Here is a 22210-nt window from a genome sequence, read left to right on the forward strand (position 1 = left end):
TCTTTTTAAGTTAGTATTTTTGTTTTCTTCAGATAAATACTCAGAAGTAGAATTGGTGGATCACACAGTAGTTCTCCTGGCTGCACCAAATTTGGCTCACACCAACAGTGCACAAATTGTCCACCTTGTCACCAACACTGGTTATTTCTTGTCTTTGATAACTGCCATTCTAATAGGTGTGAAGTGATAGCTCACTGTGGTTTTGACTTGCATTTCCCTGATGATGACTGATGTTGAGTATCTTTTTATGGTCCTGTTAGTCATCTCTAGGTCTTTGGGAAGTGTCTATTCAGATATTCTGCCCATTTCTTAAATTGGATCATTTGAGCTTTTTTTTGGCTATGTTTGGACCATTAGCCCCTTATCAGATACATGATTTGCTAATATTTCTCTCATTCAGTAGGTTGCCTTTTTGTTGAAAAAGTGTTTCCTTTGCTGTGCAGACACTTTTTAGTTTGATGTAGTCCCTCTTATTTTTGCTTTTGTTCTTTTTTCTTTTGGTGTCGAGAGTCAAAAAAAAAAAAAAATCATTGCAGACCTGTGTCAAAGACCTCATTAGACCCTTTCTTTTCTTTTAGAAGTTTTATAGTTTCAGGTCTTAGATTTAAGTCTTTAATCCATTCTGAGTTAAGTTTTGTGTATGGTATCAGACAGTGGTCCAGTTTCATGCTTTTGCCTGTAGCTGTCCATTTATCCCAAACAATCTATTGAAGAGATTGTACTTTACCCATTGTATAGTTATGTCTTCTATGTTGTAAATTAATTGACCATGTCTGTGAATTTATTTCTGCACTCTATTCAGTTCTGTGGATCTATGTGTCTATTTTTATGCTAATACCATACCGTTTTAATTACCACAGCTTTGTAATCAGGGAGTTTGAAATTGGGAATGTGATGCTTTGTTCTTCTTTCTCAGGCTGCTTTGGCCATTCGGGGTCTTTTGTGGTTGCATAAAATTTTAGATTTTTCTATTTTGTGTGTAGGTTTTTATGTCAACAAATTTTCAACTTATTTGTGTAAATACCAAGGAGTATGATAGCTAGATCATATTTAAGAGTATGTTTAATTCTCTAAGAAGCTGCAAACAGTCTTCCAAAGTGGCGTACCATTTTGCATTCCCACCAGCAGTGAATGAGAGTTCTTACTGCTCCATATCCCCACTAGTATTCAGTGTTAGTGTTCTGGATTTTGGCCATTCCCATACATGTGGAGTGACAGTTCATTGTTATAACACACATTGTCCTCAACTAAATCTATGGCATTCTTTAAGCCGAGATTTTATGATACCTTGAGACCATACTTTTTTTGTGGTTTTTTAAAGTTACTGCCTTAGTCACAGAAATATCATGAAATTGATTTGCCATAGCTTTTTATATAATAATACATTATTTTGGGGCACCTGGATGGATCAGTCAGTTTAGCATCTGACTCTGGATTTGGGCTCAGGTCATGATCTCACAGTTCAAGAGTTTGAGCTCTGCATTGGGCTATGTGCTGACAGTGTGGAGCCTGTTTGGGATTCTCTCTCTCTGCCCCTCCCCCACTCTCCCTCTTACTCTAAGTAAATAAACTTTAAAAAATAATTCTTGTATGTGTCTCCTGGAACATGTATATATTAAATAGTTCTCTTGAGTACCTAGAAATGGAATTCATGGGCTATTCAGTTTGATACTTTTCAGAACAAATACTGAAACAGATGTCAGTCTACACTCTTCTTATAACACCATACTGTCTCCTTTTTGATATTTTCCACTTTCACCTCATACCAATACTATACATTCTTACAGGATGAGTCCGTATTATGCCTGTTGCTAAATCAGTTCCTTTCACCAAGGTCAGGCGTTTAACTTACAACACAACCATGTTCCCATAAATGTGCAAGCACAAGCACGGTCGCCACATGGCCTGTTACTCCTTGGGCTTCACTCTTGCTTTTCTGAATCCAAGTCCTGGCCTTTCCTCAGATTTTTTATTGAGCTAAGAAACTATACTGGTATCTCCAGGTATATTAATTTTGAGCACCAAAGCACCTAAGTTTCCACATGATATGCTCCTCCCCACAGTGCAGAAGGACCCCTCTTCATACACAGTACAAGTTGCTGAAGACTGCAACTTGATCTGGTGTTTAATAATAATGTGTGTTTAATAATGTATGAGAATATGATGAAAGAAAGAAGATATTTTAAGAAACCTGTATATTACAATCTAAAAATTGGTAGCTCTAGCAGGTTAAGTTAGTGAGTAATCACAATTACACAAAATAATAGTCTCTGGAATTCTAAAGAATTCTTCCTTGAGAACTAAAGACAATTTACATTCCATAAGGAACACACAGTAAGAGAAATGAAACGTGGAGATTCATTAAATTATGAAATATCAGGTTCAGGTGAACACACATTTTTTAAAGATTAAGAATTACGGAAGATAGAAATCTTTATGACTGTATGCACAGTTGTAAAATAGCTGGTTTATAGATGAGCTCTTTAATCATGAAGTATTTCATTATACAGTTATATGGCCAAAAAATATGGATAGTGTATACTGTATGCTTGGAAAAATGACGTTAAGATCAGAGAAACTATTAATATGGAAAAACTTATAAAAAGAAAACTTAAAAATGTTGTATACTACAGTAGTGTTTGACGACCATGCTTGAGAAACTTCCTATGGTCATTATAAAGTGCTATTTTGGTGTGTAATTATGTAATTTAGTAGAAATACTTACCTTCCAATTCTATTTGATAGGAAGCTCTTCTGCTGGATTTACAGTCAAGGAATTATCACCAGTAGAGAACATTAATAGAGGAGAATTTTACCACTTAATAATACTGGAGAGAAATGAAAGTCATGGCATCAAGGATTTTGATCTCAAGGAAGTCTGGGAAAATATGCACGAGTTAGAGAGTCAGTGGGAGTATGATGCAAGAAATTACATAGGAGTGCCTTTGACCCAGGACAAAAAGCTCACTTGTAGAAAAGACCAGCAACTTAATCAGTCCTCAGTTACTCTTCCTGAAAAGCAGAGTGTTTCTGTAAGAAATAATACATACCAGTATTTCATGGATGATGAGCCACTTACAAGGACTTTGTTAAAACGGGATGGTAACAGAAGTGGTTCTGGAAACCAGTACATAAACTGCGTGGAAAATAGAATTGGATTAAGTTTGCAGGCACATCTGGCTGAACTCCAGAGATTTCACAGTGAGGAGAAAATGTATGAATGTAATCCAACTGAGAAGTCTGTCAGCAATGATTCCTCAGTCTCACCACTTCAAAGAGTTCCTCCCAGTTCCAAAAACATTTGGAATAAATCTAGGAAGATTTTTAAATATCCTTTGTTACCTGCACAATACAAGACAGCATACACTAGAGGAAAATATTACAAATGCAATGACTGTGGGAAGACTTTTAGCAAAAGCTCAAACCTCTTAAGTCATGAGAGAATTCATTGTGGACAGAGACCTTACAAATGTAATGACTGTGATAAAGCCTTTACATACCGTTCAAATCTTACTCGACATAAGAAAATCCATACTGGAGAGAAACCTTACAAATGTAACGAGTGTGGCAAAACATTTACCCAATGTGCAAACCTTACTAGGCATCAGATAATACACACTGGAGAGAAACCACACAAATGTAACGTGTGTGACAAGGCTTTTAACCAAAGTTCGAGTCTTATGGCACATCGGAGAATTCATACAGGGGAAAAGCCTTATAAATGTAATAAGTGTGATAAGGCTTTTATCAAACGTTCAGACCTTTGGTGTCATGAGAGAACTCATACTGGGGAGAAACCTTACAAATGTAGTGAGTGTGGCAAAGCCTTTGCTGAGCGTTCGAATCTTACTCAACATAGAAGAATCCATACAGGACAAAAACCTTATAAATGTAATAAATGTGATAAGGCTTTTATCAAACGTTCAGACCTTTGGGGTCATGAGAGGTCTCATGCTGGTGAGAAACCTTACAAATGTAATGAGTGTGCCAAAGCTTTTTCCCATTTTGCAACCCTTAGTACACATAAGAAAATACATACCGGAGAGAAACCACACAAATGTAATGTGTGTGACAAGGATTTTATCCGAAGTTCAAGCCTTAGGAGACATCAGAGAACTCATACAGGAGAAAAATCTTATAAATGTAATAAATATAATAAGGCTTATATCAAACATTCAGACCTTTAGAGTCACGAGAGAACTCCTACTGGAGAGAAACAGATGTAATGAGTGTGGCAAAGCCTTTACGGAGCATTCACATCTTGCTCAGCATAAGAAAATCCATATTGGAGAGAAACCTTATAAATGTAATGAGTGTGGCACAGCTTTTAGTTAATTTGCAAAACTTATTAGGTTTCAGAAAATACATAGTGAAAAGAAACAGTGTAAACCTGATATGTGTGGCAGTGCTTTTATTCAAAACTTAAGCTTTGGGGATCATCGGAGAACTCATAGGAGAAAGAAACCTTGTAAATAAAATGAGCAAGTGTTCAGGCCTTACTCAACATCAGAGATTCCATCATGGAGAGGAACCATATGAAAGTAACGTATGTGGCAAAGTTTGCAACCAGGGTTCACACCACACCTGGTATCAGAATATAAATGTCTGAAAGAAAGCACACAAATGGAATGTATGGCAAGGCTTATCCAAAGCTCATAGCTTGCCGACCATAATTCTTGCTAGAGAAAAACCTTATAAATGTAATGAGTATGATCAACTTTATAAAATTGTTCAACTTTGGGGAAGGGGATAAAAATAAGTGAATGGGATTAAGAGGTACAGACTTCCAGTGATAAATGTACAACTTTGTGGTTGCAAGAATTCACATACAATGGAACCCATACCAGTGTGTCATGGTCTTTACCTCAGGAAACACCAAAGATTTCATACTGGAGAGAAACATTACAAATGTAATGAAGGTGATAATTTGTTTACCCGATCCTTTGAAAGGACTATAGTAAGAAAATTCATACTAGGGGAGGAACTAGGTTTATTTACAGCATTAACCAATCTTAGATGTTAAATTCCACAGAAAATTAGAATTCTTTAAATTCATGAGATGAAGTGTTTCAGTGGGACAAGTATATCTGTGGAAGGACCTAATCATCTTCTGTTTAAATCTTTTTTAAAGATTTTATTTTCCACTCTACACCCATCAAGGGGCTAAAACTCCCAACCCTGAGATCCAGAGTCACATGCTCTTCCGACTGAGCCAGCCAGGCACCCCTATAACTTTTTTTCTAAATCGTTTGATTGTCCTTGAGACTAGATTATTATTGATGACTTACAACCTTAAGTTTGGAATCCTCTGATGTTATACTTTAATTACATGCATTTCATTTGTCCACTGTGATGGTCTCAGAGAATCCTGGATCAGTCAGGTGAGAGGAGCCTGTTTGATTAGGTCGGGTTCAGTAATAGTATATACCCTGGAAGAACTAGGATGCTAATTTTAAGATAAGTTTTAGTATAAATTTGAGAGCATGAGGAGTGGCCGGAAATAGATGTAAAACTATTATCTAAATTACCATGTTTTCTGTGGTCACAGCCCCTTTTCTAGATTCGTTGGTATGATTGAGAGGCTTTGTTGATTTTATTACAGGGGAGGATTCTCTGTCAGATGATCATGAAACAGTAGGTTGGCACACTGAGAGAATGAGATTTTCACGTGAGAGTGATAGGTTACTAGGGATGCATGTGTGGTAGAAAAAATGGATGGAGAATGATGGTCTTCCCTCTTTTGAAAGGTGATGGCTATTGTGTATCATGGATGAGTAAAAATCAGTCTCATGTTTGGAAACTGAAGAGAAAGTTCTAGAGGAGATTTTAATCAAAAGAAGCAAAGTAGAGGCGCCTGGGTGGGTCAGTATGTTGAGAGTCCGGCTGGATTTCGGCTCAGGGTTGTGGGATAAACCGCATTGTTAGGCTCTCTGCTGAATGTGGGGCCTGCTTAAGATCGTCTCTCTCTGCCCTTCTCACCTACTCATGCTCTTTCTGAAAAAACAAAACAAAAACCTAAAAGTAGTGTGCTTGTGAAAGACTCAAATTTGGCCACTGAAATTCCATTTTGATACTATTGTATTTAGGATACCCTGTGTTTCATAGTGAAACGCTTAGCGAGTGAAAGCTTTTGTGTAATGTTGAATGAATCATGTGCCTTCTCTTAGCCCAAGTGCATCCCAACTCATTGGGGCATTTCATAATGAATACTAATAATACATCCTTGGGCTCTCTAGGTTGAATGTGATCCATAACAATTCTTTTCCATGTTAGATTCAAACCTACAGTTTTGGAAATAAATATTCATAAGTTGAATTTGAGAGTTATGCACTCAATAGTATATCCCAGGTGATTTTTTTGGCTCTAATGAAAATACCATAGCAATGCAATTTCAAACTCACCCCCCTACAACCTGCCTTCCCATTCATGAATATACACTGTATGATTATATTTCTACATGCCTTTTGTGCTGAAATGAGACCCGTGTGTTGTACCTTTACAATAAATGAAAATATAAAAGTCATAGGCATATGAAAAGTATTAGGAACTAAAAGAGTATTTCAGAGGTAAGGATAAAGGTAACACAATCTATATTTTGTGCTGGAGTGCTCAGGGAAATAATTTGAAAATATAAATCTTCATGAGTTTACTGTCAAGAATGGACATACACAATAGGAATCTTTTGATGACTAGAAATCTCACATATTTACCCTCTAAGACATTTTTTGCTAGTTGCACTTGTGCTTACTCCACTGGAACAGGATGTTTGGATGTAAAGAATGATGACTCCCTACAATTAAGTGTTCATAGAATGTTTATTACATAAAGATGCTTTCTCAGAGCAGAGTAGACTTCTCAAGTTCTGAAAATGGCTAGAGAAAAGCAGGAATGGTGGCTACTTTGTTATGATGCATACTGTGTGGGGCCGGGGTGATAGTAATTTACAGTGTGAACTTACAACTACTGCCTAGGGAAGGGCCTCTCAGGCTTATCTCCATAATAGTACAAGTAGACAAAATCAATACCTAGTGACTGAAAGAACTAGTCAGTTTTGCAGAAGCTTTTCTGCAAGTATCCTTGAATTCTCATGGGTTTATAAGAACAAACATTTATTTCTTCCTCCTATCACATCTATCATTATTCACCCTTCCTTCGTTCTGTCATTGAGTCTGGGATTCACAGTAGAACTTAAGTCTATGTGGGACATAACCATTCTTGCACCAGGGAGAAGAGAGGGTTAGAAGAACCAAACAAAGGTTTTAAAGTTTCCATTTACAATTAAAATGTGTCAATCTGCTCACATTGGTCTACTCACATGGGTCAAGCTGTCTATTAATTGGGAAGAAAGTATAATCCCCTCAACAAGAAGGAAGGGTTGCCTAAGTCAAGTGGCCAAGTTGATATCAAAGAGCAGAGACATATACTCTCACAAGAGGGTGATAATTAATTGGAAATATTAAAATGTATGATAGTACAACTTCTATCAGAAATCATTTATCCCTTCTTTGTATTTCACACAAAATACTTTTGTCCCAAAAGAAAAACAAAATTCTACCCAAATGTGACTATGGTCACACATGAGGGTCTCGTAAAAGTCTCATGAAATTCCTCTTGGTTGAGACCCTTATGTAGAGTCCTCATTCCTAACATATAGTGGAATAGAAAAAACTCAATAAACCTTCCCATTCAGAAAAGAAATGGAAAGGAGGGACCCCAAATTCTTCCCCATCTCCTAAGGTCTTCCCCTTGTGCCCTGTAGACAAGACCCTCCCCACCCACCTCCAAAAGCTTGCCAAAACCGTGCTCTGTTTGGTTTGAATTGACCTATGTGGCCTGAGCTCAGAACCTCAAAGCATTCCTTTGAGGGACCCTAATAAAGGCATGTGCCCTTGGTCCTGCCCTAGGGTCTCTACCTGCACCCTGCCTTAATCTTCTCACACAACCCCCATAGGTGTGCAGAAGAGCTCCCCCACTATCTGTGAGTAATAAACTTCTCTACTTTCCCTTATAATCTGTTGAACCATGGCTCACCATCTGACATCTAGGACTCTACCTAATAAATACTAGTACAACAAAGTCAACAGCAACACTAGGCAATTCTGTCAAACCTACAAAGAATTAACAGAAATTCTCTACAATTTATTTCAAAAAATAGAAGAGTGAATGCTTTTCCCAACTAAATGTATGAGGCCGGTATTAGCATAATTCCAAAACCACACATAAACATTAAGGGTGGGGTGAGGGTGGGGAAGATAACTACCAAACAAATCCCAAATGAAGGTGCAAAAATTCTTAGCAAAATATTAACAGAAGTCAGCAATACACAGAATTGTACACTATGACTAGATAGATTTATTTGAGGGACAGAAGGCAGTTTCAAATTCCAGTCAATATAAGCCATCCTGTTAATAGGCTGGGCAAGAAAAACCACAGGATCCTGTCAATTGATACAGAAAAGCATTTGATACAATTCAGTGCTGTAAGTTTTCAGAAAGCTAGGAAGAAAGGAAATTTCCTCAACTCAGTAAAGAACACCTGTGAAAATCTTATAGCAAACTTCATACTTACTGGTGAAAGATGGGATGTTTTTCCCCGGAGACTGAGATCATGATAAGGACGTCCACTATCACCACTGATATTTGACATGTTTTTATAAGTTCTAGTCAGTGAAGTAAGGGAAGAGATGCAAAACAAAAATAAAGAGAGAAAAAATAAAATAGTATAGCTACTTGCAGAAGACATCATGGTTGTGGTAGGCTGGATAACACCCTCATTCCAAAGTATGGCCATGTCCTTGTGCCTATCACATGGGAGTGTTATTGTAATGTTGTAAGGGAGTCTGCAGATGTGCTCTGGTGAAGGTCATGAGGTGGGTGATTATGCTGGATGATCTGGTAAATGCGATATGGTCCTGAGGGTCTTTATAAGAAGAATGCAGGTAGAGTTACTCATGTAAAGGTTGGTGGAGTGATGACAGGTAAACAAAATTGAAGATGCTGTCTTGCTGGCTTTGAAGAGGGAGGAAAGGGACCATGAGGCAGAGAATATAAGCGGACTCCGGACATGGGAGGGTGTCTTTGGAAAACTATCTGTACATCTCTTCTGCCCATTTCTTCACTAGATTATTTGTTTTTCAGGTGTTTGGTAAGTTCTTTATAGATTTCTTATACTAGCCCATTATCCAGTATGACATTTGCAAATTTCTCCCATTCTTTCGGTTGCCTTTTTGTTTTGTGGATTGTTTTCTTTTGCTTTGCAGACACTTTTTATCTTGTTGAGGTCCCAGTGGCTCATCTTTGTTTTTATTTCCCTTGTCTTAGGAGACACGTCAAGTAAGAAGTTGCTGCAGCTGAGGTCAAAGAGGTTGCCTGTTTTCTCCTGTAGGATGTTAATGGTTTCCTGTCTCACAGTTAGGTCTTTCATCCATTTTTAATTTATTTTTGTGTATGGTATAGGAAAGTGGTCCAGTTTCATTCTTCTGCATGTTTCTGTCTAGTTCTCCCAGCACCATTTGCTACAGAGACTGTCTTTTTTCCATTGGATACTCTTTCGTGCTTTGTCGAAGATTGGTTGGCCATACTTTTGTGGGTCAATTTCTGGGTTCTCTCTTGTATTCCATTGGTCTGTGTGTCTGTTTTTGTGCCAATACCATACTGTCTTGATGATTACAGCTTTGTAAGATAGACTAAAATCCAGGATTGTGATGCCTCTGGCTTTGATGTCTTTTTCAACATTACTTTGCTTACTTGGGGTCTTTTGTGGTTCTGTACAAATTTTAGGTCTTTTTTTGTCTATCTCTGTGAAGAATGCTGGTCCTGTTTTGATAGGGTTTGCATTGAATGTGAAGCTTGCTTTGGGTAGTATAGACATTTTGACAATATTTGTTCTTTCTGATCCATGAGCCTGGAATGTTTTTCTATTTCTTTGTGTCTTCTTCAGTTTCTTTCATGAGTTTTCTATGGTTTTCAGCATACAGATATTTTATCTCTTTGGTTAAGTTTATTCCTAGATACTTTATAATTCTTGGTGCAATTATAAATGGAATCAATGCCTTGATATCCCTTTCTGTTGCTTCATTATTGGTGTAGAGAAGTGCAACCAATTTCTGTACATTGATTTATATCCTGGTACTTTGCTGATTTAATGTATCAATTGTAGCAGTTTTTTGGTGGAGTGTTTGGGTTTTCCATGTAGAGTGTCATGTCATCCGTGAAGAGGGAACGTTTGACTTCTTTGGTAATTTGGATGCCTTTCATTTCATTATGTTGTCTGATTGCTGATGCTGGGACTTCCAACACTGTGTTAAACAACAGTGGTGAGAGTGGACATCCCTGTTGTATTCCTGATCCCAGGGGGAAAGCTCTCAATTTTTCCTGAGATTGATACTAGTTGTGGGCCTTTCATATATAGCTTTTATGATGTTAAGGTATGTTCCTTCTATCCCAAATTTATTGAGGCTTTTTATTAAGAAAGGATGCTGTATTTTGTCACATGCTTTTTCTGCATCTATAGACTGGATCATAGCGTTCTTATCCTTTCTTCTATTAATATGATGTATCACACTGATTGATTTGTGAATATTGAACCAGGCTTTCAGCCCAGGAAGGAATCCCACTTGATCATGGTGAATAATTCTTTTAATGTACTGTTGAATTCAATTTGCTAGTATCTTGTTGAGGATTTTTGCATCCATGTTGATCAGGGATATTGGCCTGTAATTCTCCTTTTTAGTGGGGTCTTTGGTTTGAGGATCAAGGTAATGTTGACTTCATAGAGTGAGTCTGGAAGCTTTCCTTCCATTTTTATATTTTGGAACAGCTTGAGAAGCATAGGTATTAACTCTTTTTAAATGTCTGGTAGAATTCCTCCTGGGAAGCCTTCTGGCCCAGGACTCTTATTTGTTAGATTTTTGATAGCTGATTCATTGTCTTTGCCTGTTATGGATCTGTTCACATTTTCTATTTCTTCCCTTTTGTGTTTTGGTAGCTTGTGAGTGTCTAGGAATTTGTCCATTTCTTCCAGATTGTCCAGTTTTGGGCATATAATTTTTTTTTAACTTTTTTTTTTAATGTTTATTTATTTTTGAGACAAAGAGAGACAGAGCATGAATGGGGGAGGGGCAGAGAGAGAGGGAGACACAGAATCGGAAGCAGGCTCCAGGCTCTGAGCCATCAGCCCAGAGCCTGACGCGGGGCTCGAACTCACAAACCGTGAGATCGTGACCTGAGCTGAAGTCGGACGCTCAACCGACTGAGCCACCAAGGCGCCCCAGGCATATGATTTTTTATAGTATTCTCTAGTAATTGTATTTCTGTGATGTTGGTTGTAATCTCTACTCTTTCATTTATGATTTTATTTATTGGGGTTCTCTCTCTTTTCTTTTTGAGAAGTCTGGCCAAGGGTTTATCAATTTTGTTTATTCTTTGAAAAAATCAGCTCTTAGATTCATTGATCTGCTCTCCTAATTTTTTGGATTCTATATTATTTATTTCTGCTCTAATCTTTTTTATTTCATTTCTTCTGCTGGCTTTGGGCTTTTTTATTTTTGCTGCTGTCTTTCTAGTTCCTTTAGGTGTAAGGTTAGGTTCTGTATTTGCAACCTTTCTTGCTTCTTGAGATAGACCTGGATTGCAGTGTATTTTCCTTTAGGATGGCCTTTGCATCCCAAAGTGTTTGGACTGTCATGCATTCATTTTCTTTTACTTCTATATATATTTTTTTTGTTTCTATATTTAAAAAAATTTCTTCTTTAATTTCCTGGTTAATCTGTTCTTCTTTTATTAGGATGTTCTTTAACCTCCATATATGTGGGGGCTTTTCAATTTTTTACTTGTCTTTGATTTCAAGTTTCATATGATCTGAAAAATATTTATGGTATGATCTCAGTCCTTTTATACTTGTTGAGGACTGTTCTGTACTTGATGAAAGCTTTTTTTCACCCAATATGTGATCTGTTTTAGAGAATGTTCCATATACCCTTGAGAAGAGTACGTATTCTGCTGCTTTTGGATGAAAAGTTCTGAATATATATGTTAAGTCCATCTGGTCCAGTGTGTCATTCAGAGCCATTGTTTCCTTATTGATTTTCTGCCTAGGTGATCTGTCCATTGCAGCACAGTGGAGTATTAAAGTCCCCTACAATCACAGTTTTAGTATTTATACATTTATTTATGTTTGTGTTTAATTGATTTATATATTTGAGGGCCCTCAGGTTGGGGGCATAAATAATTACAATTGTTAGCTCTTCTTGATGGATAGATCTCTCAGTGATGATATAATGCCTTTTTCATCTCTTGTTACAGTCTTTGTTTTAAAATCTAGTTTGTCTGTTATAAGTATGGCAACTCTGGCTTTCTTTTGACATCCATTAGCATGATAGATGGTTCTCCATCCCCTCACTTTCAATCTGCAGGTATCCTCAGGTCTAAAATGAGTCTCTTGTAGGCAGCATATAGGTGGATATTGTTTTGTTTTGTTTTGTTTTGTTTTGTTTTGTTTTATCCATTCTGATACCCTGTGTCTTTTGATTGGGGTATTTAGTGCATTTATATTTAGAGTGATTATTGAAATATATGGATTTAGTTTCATTGTGTTATCTATATGTTTCGTGCTTGTGATGATGGCTCTGGTCTTTGTAGTCCCTGCTGCTTTTCACTCACAGAGTCTCCTTTAGGATCTCCTGTAGGGCTGGTTTAGTGCTCATGAACTCCTTTAGTTTTTGTTTGTCTGGGAGAGCCTTTATCTCTTCTCTTCTGAATGACAGCCTAGCAAAGTAAAGGATTCTTGGCTGTATGTTTTTCCTATTCAGCACATTGAATATTTCCTGCCACTCCCTTCTGGCCTGCCAAGTCCCAGTGGACAGGTCTACTACTACCCTTCTGTGTCTACCCTTGTAGGTTAAGGCCCATTTGTCCCTACCTGCTTTCAGAACTTTCTCTTGTATTTTGCCAGTTTCACTATGATATGTTGTGTTGTTGGCTTGCTTTTGTTGATTTTCAGTGGAGTTCTCTGTGCCTCCTGGACTTGGATGTCCATTTCCTTCCAAAGATTAGGGAAGGTCTCAGCTATAATTTGTTCAAATAAACTTTCTGCCCCTCACTCTCTCTCTCTTTATTCTGGAACTCCTATGATACAGATATTATTTTGTTTCATTGAATCACTTAGGTCTCTAATTGTCCCCTCGTGGTCTAGTAACTTCTTTTCCCTCTTTTTCTCAGCTTCATCATTTTCCATAATTTTATCTTCTATCTCACCTATTCTCTCCTCTGCTTCTTCCATCCTTGCTGTCACTGTATCTTCTTTTGCATCTCATTTAAAGCATTTCTTAATTCATCATGACTATTTCTTAAGTCTTTGATCTCTGCAGCAATAGATTCTCTGCTGGCTTCTATGCTCTTTTCAAGCCCAGCTATTAGTCTTATGACTATTCTAAATTCTTGTTCAGATAAATTGTTAAATCTGTTTTGAGCAATTATTTTGCTGTCATTTCTTCCTGGAATTTGAGGAAAATTCTTCCATTTCATCATTTTGGCTAGGTTTTTGTCTTTTATGTGTTTTAATAGCTTGTTGTGTGTCCTGCACCTGCAAGTACTACTATATTAAAAAGGGGTCATGGGGCGCCTGGGTGGCTCAGTTGGTTAAGCAACTTTGGCTCAGGTCATGATCTCATGGTTTGTGGGTTCGAGCCCTGCGTCGGGCTCTGTGCTCACAGCTCAAAGCCTGGAGCCTGCTTTGGAGTCTGTGTCTCCCTCTCTCTCTGCCCCTCCTCTGCTCATGCTCTGTCTCTCCCTCTCAAAGATAAATAAACCTTCAAAAACTTTTTTTAATTTAAAAATAAATATAAAAAGGGGTCATACACTGTCCAGAATCTGGCACTTCAGGAAGTGTTTTTAGAGTGTGTTGTGTGCACTCTGTTGTTGCGGCTTTGGCTGTTCAATCCCACTGCTCATAGTGGTGGATTGTTTGGACCTTCCACTAGGTATGCTTTGATTTGGAAAAAAAGGGGGGAAAGAGGGGGGGAACCTTATCCTGTACAGAGAGAGAAATCAAAGGGGCGAGAAAAAAAAAGACCAGGCAGAGAATCAAAGAAAATATAAGACTTAATCCAGAGAGAGAGAGAAGAAAGTAAAGAAGGAGATATAGAAAAGGTGAAAGAGAATAGAATAAAAATACCTCATCAAACAACCAGAACAGAGAAAGAAAGGGAACAAAAGACTATATACGTATGTGTGTATGTGTATGTGTGTGTGTTTGTGTATATATATGTGTGTGTGTGTGTGTATATATATATATATATATACATATATATATATATATATATATATATATATATATATATGAGCAGATCAGAAACTGTGAACCTGAATCCAAAGGGAGAAAAAAAGAGGACAGTAGAAAGAAAAAGAAGAGAGAAGAGAAGGGAAGGAAAAAAAAAATAATTAAAAACTCAAAAAATAAACAGACTAATATACAAAACCACAGGCCAGTTGTCTGTCAGTGCCTGGGACTGTTGGCTTTGCTGGTCTGGAGGAGAGTCCATCTTGCTTGTTCAATGTCAGTCTCATTCCAGTAGATAAGCAGTTACCAGCCACGGAGGGGTGGGGTTTGGTGTAAGCAGGTCCTGCCTCCACTAGGGGCTTTGTCTTGTTCCCTGAAGCTTCACCGTGTTAGTGATAGGGGGATAAATGATAACACCCCAGTCTCTCCTCCCTGGACCAGGTGTCTCAAACCACACTGTTCAGTGGTTTTGTTTTTCATGAATTTGATGTAATGGGGCACAAAAATAACGTTACTTTCTATACAAGTTATATGTTATATTTATTCCAATGGGAAATTAATGAAATGTGAGCACTAAAATATTCCATGCTAGGAAGAATGCATCCCCCCCCCCCCCCCACCACACGCACATTATTACTGTCTTATGTTTATATCCATGGAGGACCTACTACCTGCCAGGTGCCAGTAATATGGAAATGGGTAAAACACAGTTGAAAATCCAAAAAGAGCCCTCACAGAGTAAAGTACGTGGTCTGCCTGTCCTGCTTCACAGTTTCCCATGCCTCCTGGGTGCTGTGCTGGGATTGAAAACCCAACATCTTAAAGAATCCAGCACCCCACAGATCTGGTTTTAAGGCAGAACCACTCTGCGCAGCCGACAAAGGGCCGGTGGCTGACACTGGCAGGGTCTTTTGTCCTTGGGGGCAATAAACCCTCTTCCCACAGTACTCGAGGGAAGGGACTTCTCTCTCCCAGTGTTCTCCCAAAATCCCTGCTGCACCTTGGGCCGGCTGCCCTTCATCCCAGGCGCTCACAGCAGCAGCTCTGGTCCAGAGAAAGTCGTGCATGCCTGAAAACTCTCAACTTTAGCTTTAAGGCTGTTTGCAAAATAGAAACTGGTTTCTCCCAACTTTTGGTTCCCCTGCCCCTCATGCGGGGAGGTTTTTCTCTTGTCCAAGTACAATCTCACACTTCCACAGTCTCTCTTTCTCTTCCTTTTGTCTCTCTACAGAAGGCGTCCCCTCCCCTCCCCTGCCTATGCTGCCCACAGCTTTATCTATCCCGATTCGCAAACACACACCTCTGTCCTGCTGAGCTGTCTCAGTCCACCTGTGGAGATTATTCTGTCACTCCACCGACTGATTTCCTGGGTGTTCTAAGTGTTCTGACTTCAATACAACTGTGTTTGAGGGAGGAGGGAAATCCTGGTCCCCCTACCTCCGCCATCTTGACTACTCCCTCTGGGAATTTTACAGTTTTATGACTCATGAGTTTAGGTGTCTGATCCATTTTGAGCTAATTTTTGTGTACGATGTAAAATAATGAACCAACTACATTTTTTTTTCCATGTGGATATCCAGTTTTTTCAGATCTTTCATTGAACAGACTGCCTTTCCTCCACTGAGTGCTCTTAATACCCTGGTGGAACATCATTTACTATATACAGAAAAATTTCTGACATCTGTATTCCATTTCGCTGGTCTCTGTCTTTCTTTATGCCAGTACTACACTGTTTTGATTACTTTAGCTTTTAATAAATTTGAAATAAGGAAGTGTGAGACCTTCAACGTGGTTCTTGTTAAGTTCTTGCTATGCAGTGTTCCTTGAGATTCCATTTGAATCTTAGGATAGGATCGTGTACTTCATCAAAAGATTTTATTAGGGATTGTATTGAATCTGTTGATTGCTTTGAAGAGTATTGACATCTTAGCAATACTAAGTCTTCCAATACATGAACTTGGAATATCTTTGCATTTATTTGTGTCTTCTCCCCAAATTTCTTCAGCAGTGTTTTTAGTAAGAGTGTACAAATCTTTCCTCCTAGGCTAAATTTAAGCTTAATTATTTTATCCGTTTTGATGCTATTGTAAATGGAAATGTTGTCTCAATTGCCTTTTTGGATTGTTCATGGATAATGTGTAGCAACACAATTGATTTTTGCATGTTGGTTTTCTCTCTTGCAATTTTTCTAGATTCATTCTTCAGTTCTAGCAGTTATATGTTTTGTGTCTGTGTATGTGTGTGCATTACGCAGGATTTTCTACATATAATATCATGCTGGCTGTGAACAGAGGTAATTTTGCTTCTGCTTTTTTTTTGTTTGAATACCTTTTATCTCTCTTCCTCTTTTTGCAGGGGTGGCTATCTGTTATGGCTAGGACTTCTAGTAGTACGTTTTATACAAATAGAGCAGGCATCCTTGTATATATAAACTCGGTGAGTCTACTCACAGGGTTGGAAAAATGCTGCTAATTTAGCTGAATTATTTAAAAGCAAATTAGGGGGCGCCTGGGTGGCGCATCGGTTAAGCGTCTGACTTCAGCCAGGTCACGATCTCGCGGTCCGTGAGTTCGAGCCCCGCGTCGGGCTCTGGGCTGATGGCTCGGAGCCTGGAGCCTGTTTCCGATTCTGTGTCTCCCTCTCTCTCTGCCCCTCCCCCATTCATGCTCTGTCCCTCTCTATCCCAAAAATAAATAAAAACGTTGGAAAAAAAAATTAAAAAAAAAATAAATAAAAGCAAATTAGTGCTGTTAGATGCACTGAATATTGCATGTTTTATAGTAGACTCAGAAGTTACTTTTATAAGATGAGAGGTCTTAACAAATGTAATTAGTGTGGCAAGGCTTTTAGCAGGGATTTACACCTTTGACTTCATGAGAAAATTCATACTGGAGAAAAGCCATACAAATGTATTGAATGTGGCAAGGCTTTTAGACAACGGTCTGACCTCAGGATTCACCAAAGAATTCGTCCTGGAGAGAAACCTTACAAATGCCATGAGTGTGGCAAAGCCTTTACTCGAGGCTCACCCCTCACCAGTCATCAGATAATCCATACTGGAGAGAGCCTTATAAATGTACTGAATGTGGCAAGGCTTTTAGGTATTGCCTTAAACTCAGTGTTCACCAAATCGTTCATATTTACAAATGCAACAAATGTAGCAAAGTTTTAAATTAGTACTCTTCACTAGATATGAGTAAATCTCCTGGAGAGAAACCACACACGTGTAATGTGTGTGGCAAGGATTTTACCCAAAGATCAAAATTGCAGGAACATACTAGAGCATTTACCTTATAAATGCAATGAGTGTGGCAAAGCTCTTAGCTTGAGTTCCAAGTATTTTGCAACAAGAGTCCATGTTGAAGGGAAACCATGTAAATGTTGGTGGCAGAGCCATTTTCCATGCCTTACAATGAGATTAGAATATATACCTTTCAGACAAACCACACAAAACTAATGTGCATGCTAAGTCTTTTGCCTCAAGGTCAAAACTGTGGAACGTCAGAGGATTTATATTGGAGAGCCACCTTACAAATGTAAAGAATATCATAAAATTTCAATAAATTGTCATGCCTTTAGAGTAATGAGAGAATTTATTCAGGGGAAACTATACCAAATATGCTGAATGTGGAAATACCTTTAAAAAACCGTGTGTCCTCAGGATTTGACAACAAATTTGTACTGGTGAGAATCCTTGCAAATCCTTACAACTTTGGTAAATATTTTGACCAATTCACAGAACAGACCACACATTAGAAAATCCAGGAATAACTGGATCCAGCTGGAATAACTAAGTCTGTAGGTCTCAGTGATTAATGTGAAATGTTACACACTGCAGAATAATTATGTCACAAAATGTTAAAACATGTGTATCACGGGAACAAGGACGTCTGGAAGTAGCTCATGATTTTCTGTGTAGAAGATATTTGAGTTTTCTTGAAAAGGCTACATTACTATTTATGAGTTTCACCCTCAAGTTTGAAATCTGTTGATCTTAAGCCTTTCTTACAGGCCTTTCCTGACGGTCTCTGAGGAGCAGTCATAAGATGAAGGGGCCTACTTCCTTGGGTGTGACCCATTCATATCCATGTTCCCTAAACTACAAGGACATGGAGTTGTCAGATTCAATTTTGTGTGAATGTGCATTGGGGAGGGGCAGAGAATAATGCAAAACCACCATAGAAGTCATCCTGCTTGTTATGTTCAAGGCATTCTTCTCTAGATGGACGCTTCTTTAGATGAGTTACAAGGACTGGCCTTTTCATGAGATGATGGTGATAGTTTGTTTGCTAGGGACGGATTATGTGGTAGAAACCACACAGGGGAAGATAGTAATAGCTGTGCTATACTATCAATGACAAACTGATGGATCATTAATGCCATTTCCCATTTCTTGGAAAATGAAGAGAGCAGTTATCGGAGAGGGCAGTTGAATCAAAAGAATCAGAACAGTATGTGCATGATTCATACTTAACCCCTGCCATTACATTTTGCTACTGTTTACTTTGGAATGTATCACAAGTCTCATGTTTTCATTAATGAAGTTTAAATAATTTTTCTCCATAACCCTGAAGGAGTCGTGTTCTTTTTCCAACATAGTTTTATCCCATCTCTATAGAGTACTTTGTAACACATAGTAAGAAGGTGCCATTAGGCTCTCAAGGTTGAAAGAATCTATAATAATTTCCTTCCATGATGGAATTAAAGAATGGACAGTTTGAAGATTATATACTTAACACTTTGCATTTGAGTTGTTCTCTCCACACTTTGCCCCAGGATATTTATGTGGCTATAATAAAAAATGCCACAGCAGTGCAAGTTCAAGACTCTGATTCCCTAAAACCTGCCCCCCATTCAAGAATCTGCACCATATGATTCTCTTCCTTCATGTGTTTTGTGCCCAAATAAAACCCATGGTCTCTAACATGGTTTAAATAAAGTGAAAATAGGAACATAGTACACATGAAAAATTCAGAAATAAAATTTCAGAAATAAGGCTAAAAATAATCGTTTTTAGCTTGGAGCACTAAAGAAGTAATTTAGAATGAACAGTATACAATGGGAGCATTTGTTTCATAGTTAAACTAGAAATTTCACATATTCATTGCCTAACACATTTTTTGTTAACTTCCACTTGTGGCCGTCCACTGGAACAGATGGAACCCTAACCAAAGTTGGGTTTGGATATCGAGACTTGTGGTGCCATGCACTAAAAGTGTGATGAGAACACATACTGTAATTAAGATTTCTAGGGAGAGCACAGACTTCCAAGCTGGTCAAAAAAAAAAAAAAATGGCTTGAGGGAACAGGAAATGGTGAGTGGTTTGGTGTGTTTTGGGTGGTGACTGGGTGGAGCTGGGGGAGGATGCCTTCTGTGGTTTGAACTTTGGGCTGATACCAAAGGAAGCACCAGGCTTTTCTCTCAGCTTGGGCAGGTGGGCAGAACAGATGTGGTGGTGAGGCTTAAAAGGTGTCAGTCATCAGCCATCAAAAAATGGATACTCTTTAGTAATACACTGAATATGTACTCTTGAAACTCCTGATTTCTTGGTTGGGAAAGACAAACTTTTCTTCATGCTAGTTTGTTACATTCCTTTTCCTTCTGTACGCCTAGATTCCATTGTATGATGTGCTTGTTGAAATGCTTATAGAATACTATTTAGATAAATTGCCTTAGGATATTTTTATACTAGCTTAATGAAGATGTTTGGAAATGTTTATTAGATCATAAATGTTACTAAACAATTTTATTAGAACAATTTTCCAGAGGATTTTAAAATGTGAATTTCAAAGTGTGGTCTTGAACAATTCATTCCATGGCTCATTTTCAACTGTAGTAAAACTTCTTTTTTTTATACAATTTTCCCTTACCATTATCTTTTCTTTCCACATGTTGTGACCCAGATTATATGTTTCATTTACATTTTTTTCCCAGTTTACACCAAGGTATACATAAGTCAGTGGGTTGTTGAGAGACTCCTGTGACGTGAAAAATGCATATGAGATGGTGACAGGTACAAAGTAGGTGCTAAATCTGAAGAGTTCCTTCAGGTCTTGAGTGAAATAACTTGAAACGTCTTAACTGTAGTAGTTGGGTGTGGTCTGGTGTTTGGAAACCAAGTGTGCGGAGGTTAACGAGCACACAGTGAAGTAAATGAAAAAGTAAATAAAAAATGAAAAATGATGAATAAGATAGAGTCCCTGCGATTCCAACCCCAGTGTCTGAAAAGGAGATGATCTGTATTGCCAGTTGCCTGGAGGCCATTCTGCCATTTTCCAGTGACTGATTCTTGTCTTCAGAGCCACAGGTCCCTGCACTGGAATGTGGGCTCATATTTCTTTTACTTTTTCTTTTCTAAGCAATCATACATGGATTGTTTTTAAGTAGGTTTCATGCCCAGCTCAGAGCCCAATGGACGGCTTGAACTCCTGACCCTGAAATCAAGACCTGAGCTGAGGTCAAAAGTCAGACACCTAACCAACTGAGCCACCCAGGCACCCCGATATTGTACTTTTAATTTCAGGTTCAAGGTGTAAATTGCTAGTATATAGAAATGCAGTGGATTTTTGCATGCTTCTGTGTTCTGACACTTTGTAAATTTTCGTTCTTCTAGAAATTTTTGTACGTTCCTTTGTATTTTCTATACATACCACTTCAAAAATATTCCTGTTGATGCTGTGACAAATTACCACAGCCTGAATGACTTTAACAAATTTATTCTCTTACAGTTCCGGAGGCGAAATGTGTAAAATGGATCCATAGCGCCGTGCTCCGTCTGGATATGCCAGGTCAGATTTTGTTTCCTTACCTTCCCATGTCTGGAGGCCACTTATATCCTCTGCCTCATGGTGGTCCCCTTCCTCCCTCTTTGAAGCCAGCAGGATAGCATCTTCAAACATGTTTACCTCTGTCATCACTCCACCAACCTTTACATAAGTAACTCTACCTGCATCCTTCTTCTAAGTCCCTCGGGACCGTATCGCATTTACCAGATCATCCAGGATAATCGCCCACCTCATGATCTTCACCAGAGCACATCTGCAGACTCCCTTACGACATTTACAGTAACACTCCCGTGTGATAGGCACAAGGACATGGCCATCCTTTGGGATGGGTGTGTTATCCCGCCTAACACAACCATGATGGCTTCTGCAAGTAGCTACTATTTTATCTTCCTTTTCTCTCGTTATCACTTTTGTTTACCCTCTTCTGTCACTGACTAGAACTTCTGATAACATGTCAAATATCAGTGGTGAGAGTGGACTGGACGTCCTTGCCTTGTTTCCAGTCTCTGAAGAAAAGCATCCAGTCTTTCACTATTAGGGATAAAGTTTGCTGTAAGTTTTTTGCAGGTGTTCTTTACTGAGTGTAGGAAATTTCCCTGTGTTCCTAGTTTTCTGAAAGTTTAGATCATAAATAGGTGTTGAATTTTGTCAAATCCTCCTCTGTATCAATTGACAGGATCCTGTGATTTTTCCTGTCCAGCCTGTTAATATGATGGCTCATACTGCTGGAATTTGAAACTGCTCTCTGTCCCCCAAATAAACCCATTTGGTCATGGTGTACAATTCTTTCTGTGTATTGCTGACTTCCACTGTTAATAGTTTGCTAAGAATTTTTGCACCTTCATTTGGGATTTCTTTGGTAGTTATCTCCCCCTGCCCCCTTAATGTTTTTGTGTAGTTTTGGTATTACGCTAATACCGGCCTCATACGGTTAGTTGGGTAAAGTATTCACTCTTCTATTTTCTGAGAGAAATTGTGTAGAATTCCTGTTAATTCTTTGTAGGTTTGATAGAATTGTCTAGTGTTGGTGTTGTGACTTTGTTGTACTAATATTTGTTAAGTAGAGTCCTAGATGTCAGATGGTGAGCCACGGTTCAACAAGAGATTGTAAGGGAAAGTGAAGTAGAGAAGTTAATTACTCACAGAT

General features: G+C 38.4%; 1 protein-coding gene across 3 annotated transcripts in view; it reads left to right on the forward strand.

Moving 5' to 3' along the window:
• LOC122494780 (zinc finger protein 677-like) overlaps window positions 1-22210 on the forward strand; it is a 57600-nt gene that overhangs the window by 8750 nt on the left and 26640 nt on the right. For 2 of the 3 annotated variants that reach the window (XM_043600224.1, XM_043600225.1), the window contains exon 4: window positions 21007-21066. In XM_043600224.1, coding sequence (XP_043456159.1) covers window positions 21007-21066 — 60 coding nt within the window. Of the gene's footprint in view, window positions 1-2745; window positions 6592-21006; window positions 21067-22210 lie in introns of those variants that run through there. The other variant, XM_043600223.1, reaches the window with a different exon arrangement.

This window comes from Prionailurus bengalensis, chromosome E2, assembly GCF_016509475.1.
Source record: "Prionailurus bengalensis isolate Pbe53 chromosome E2, Fcat_Pben_1.1_paternal_pri, whole genome shotgun sequence".
NCBI classification, from domain to species: Eukaryota; Metazoa; Chordata; class Mammalia; order Carnivora; family Felidae; genus Prionailurus; species Prionailurus bengalensis.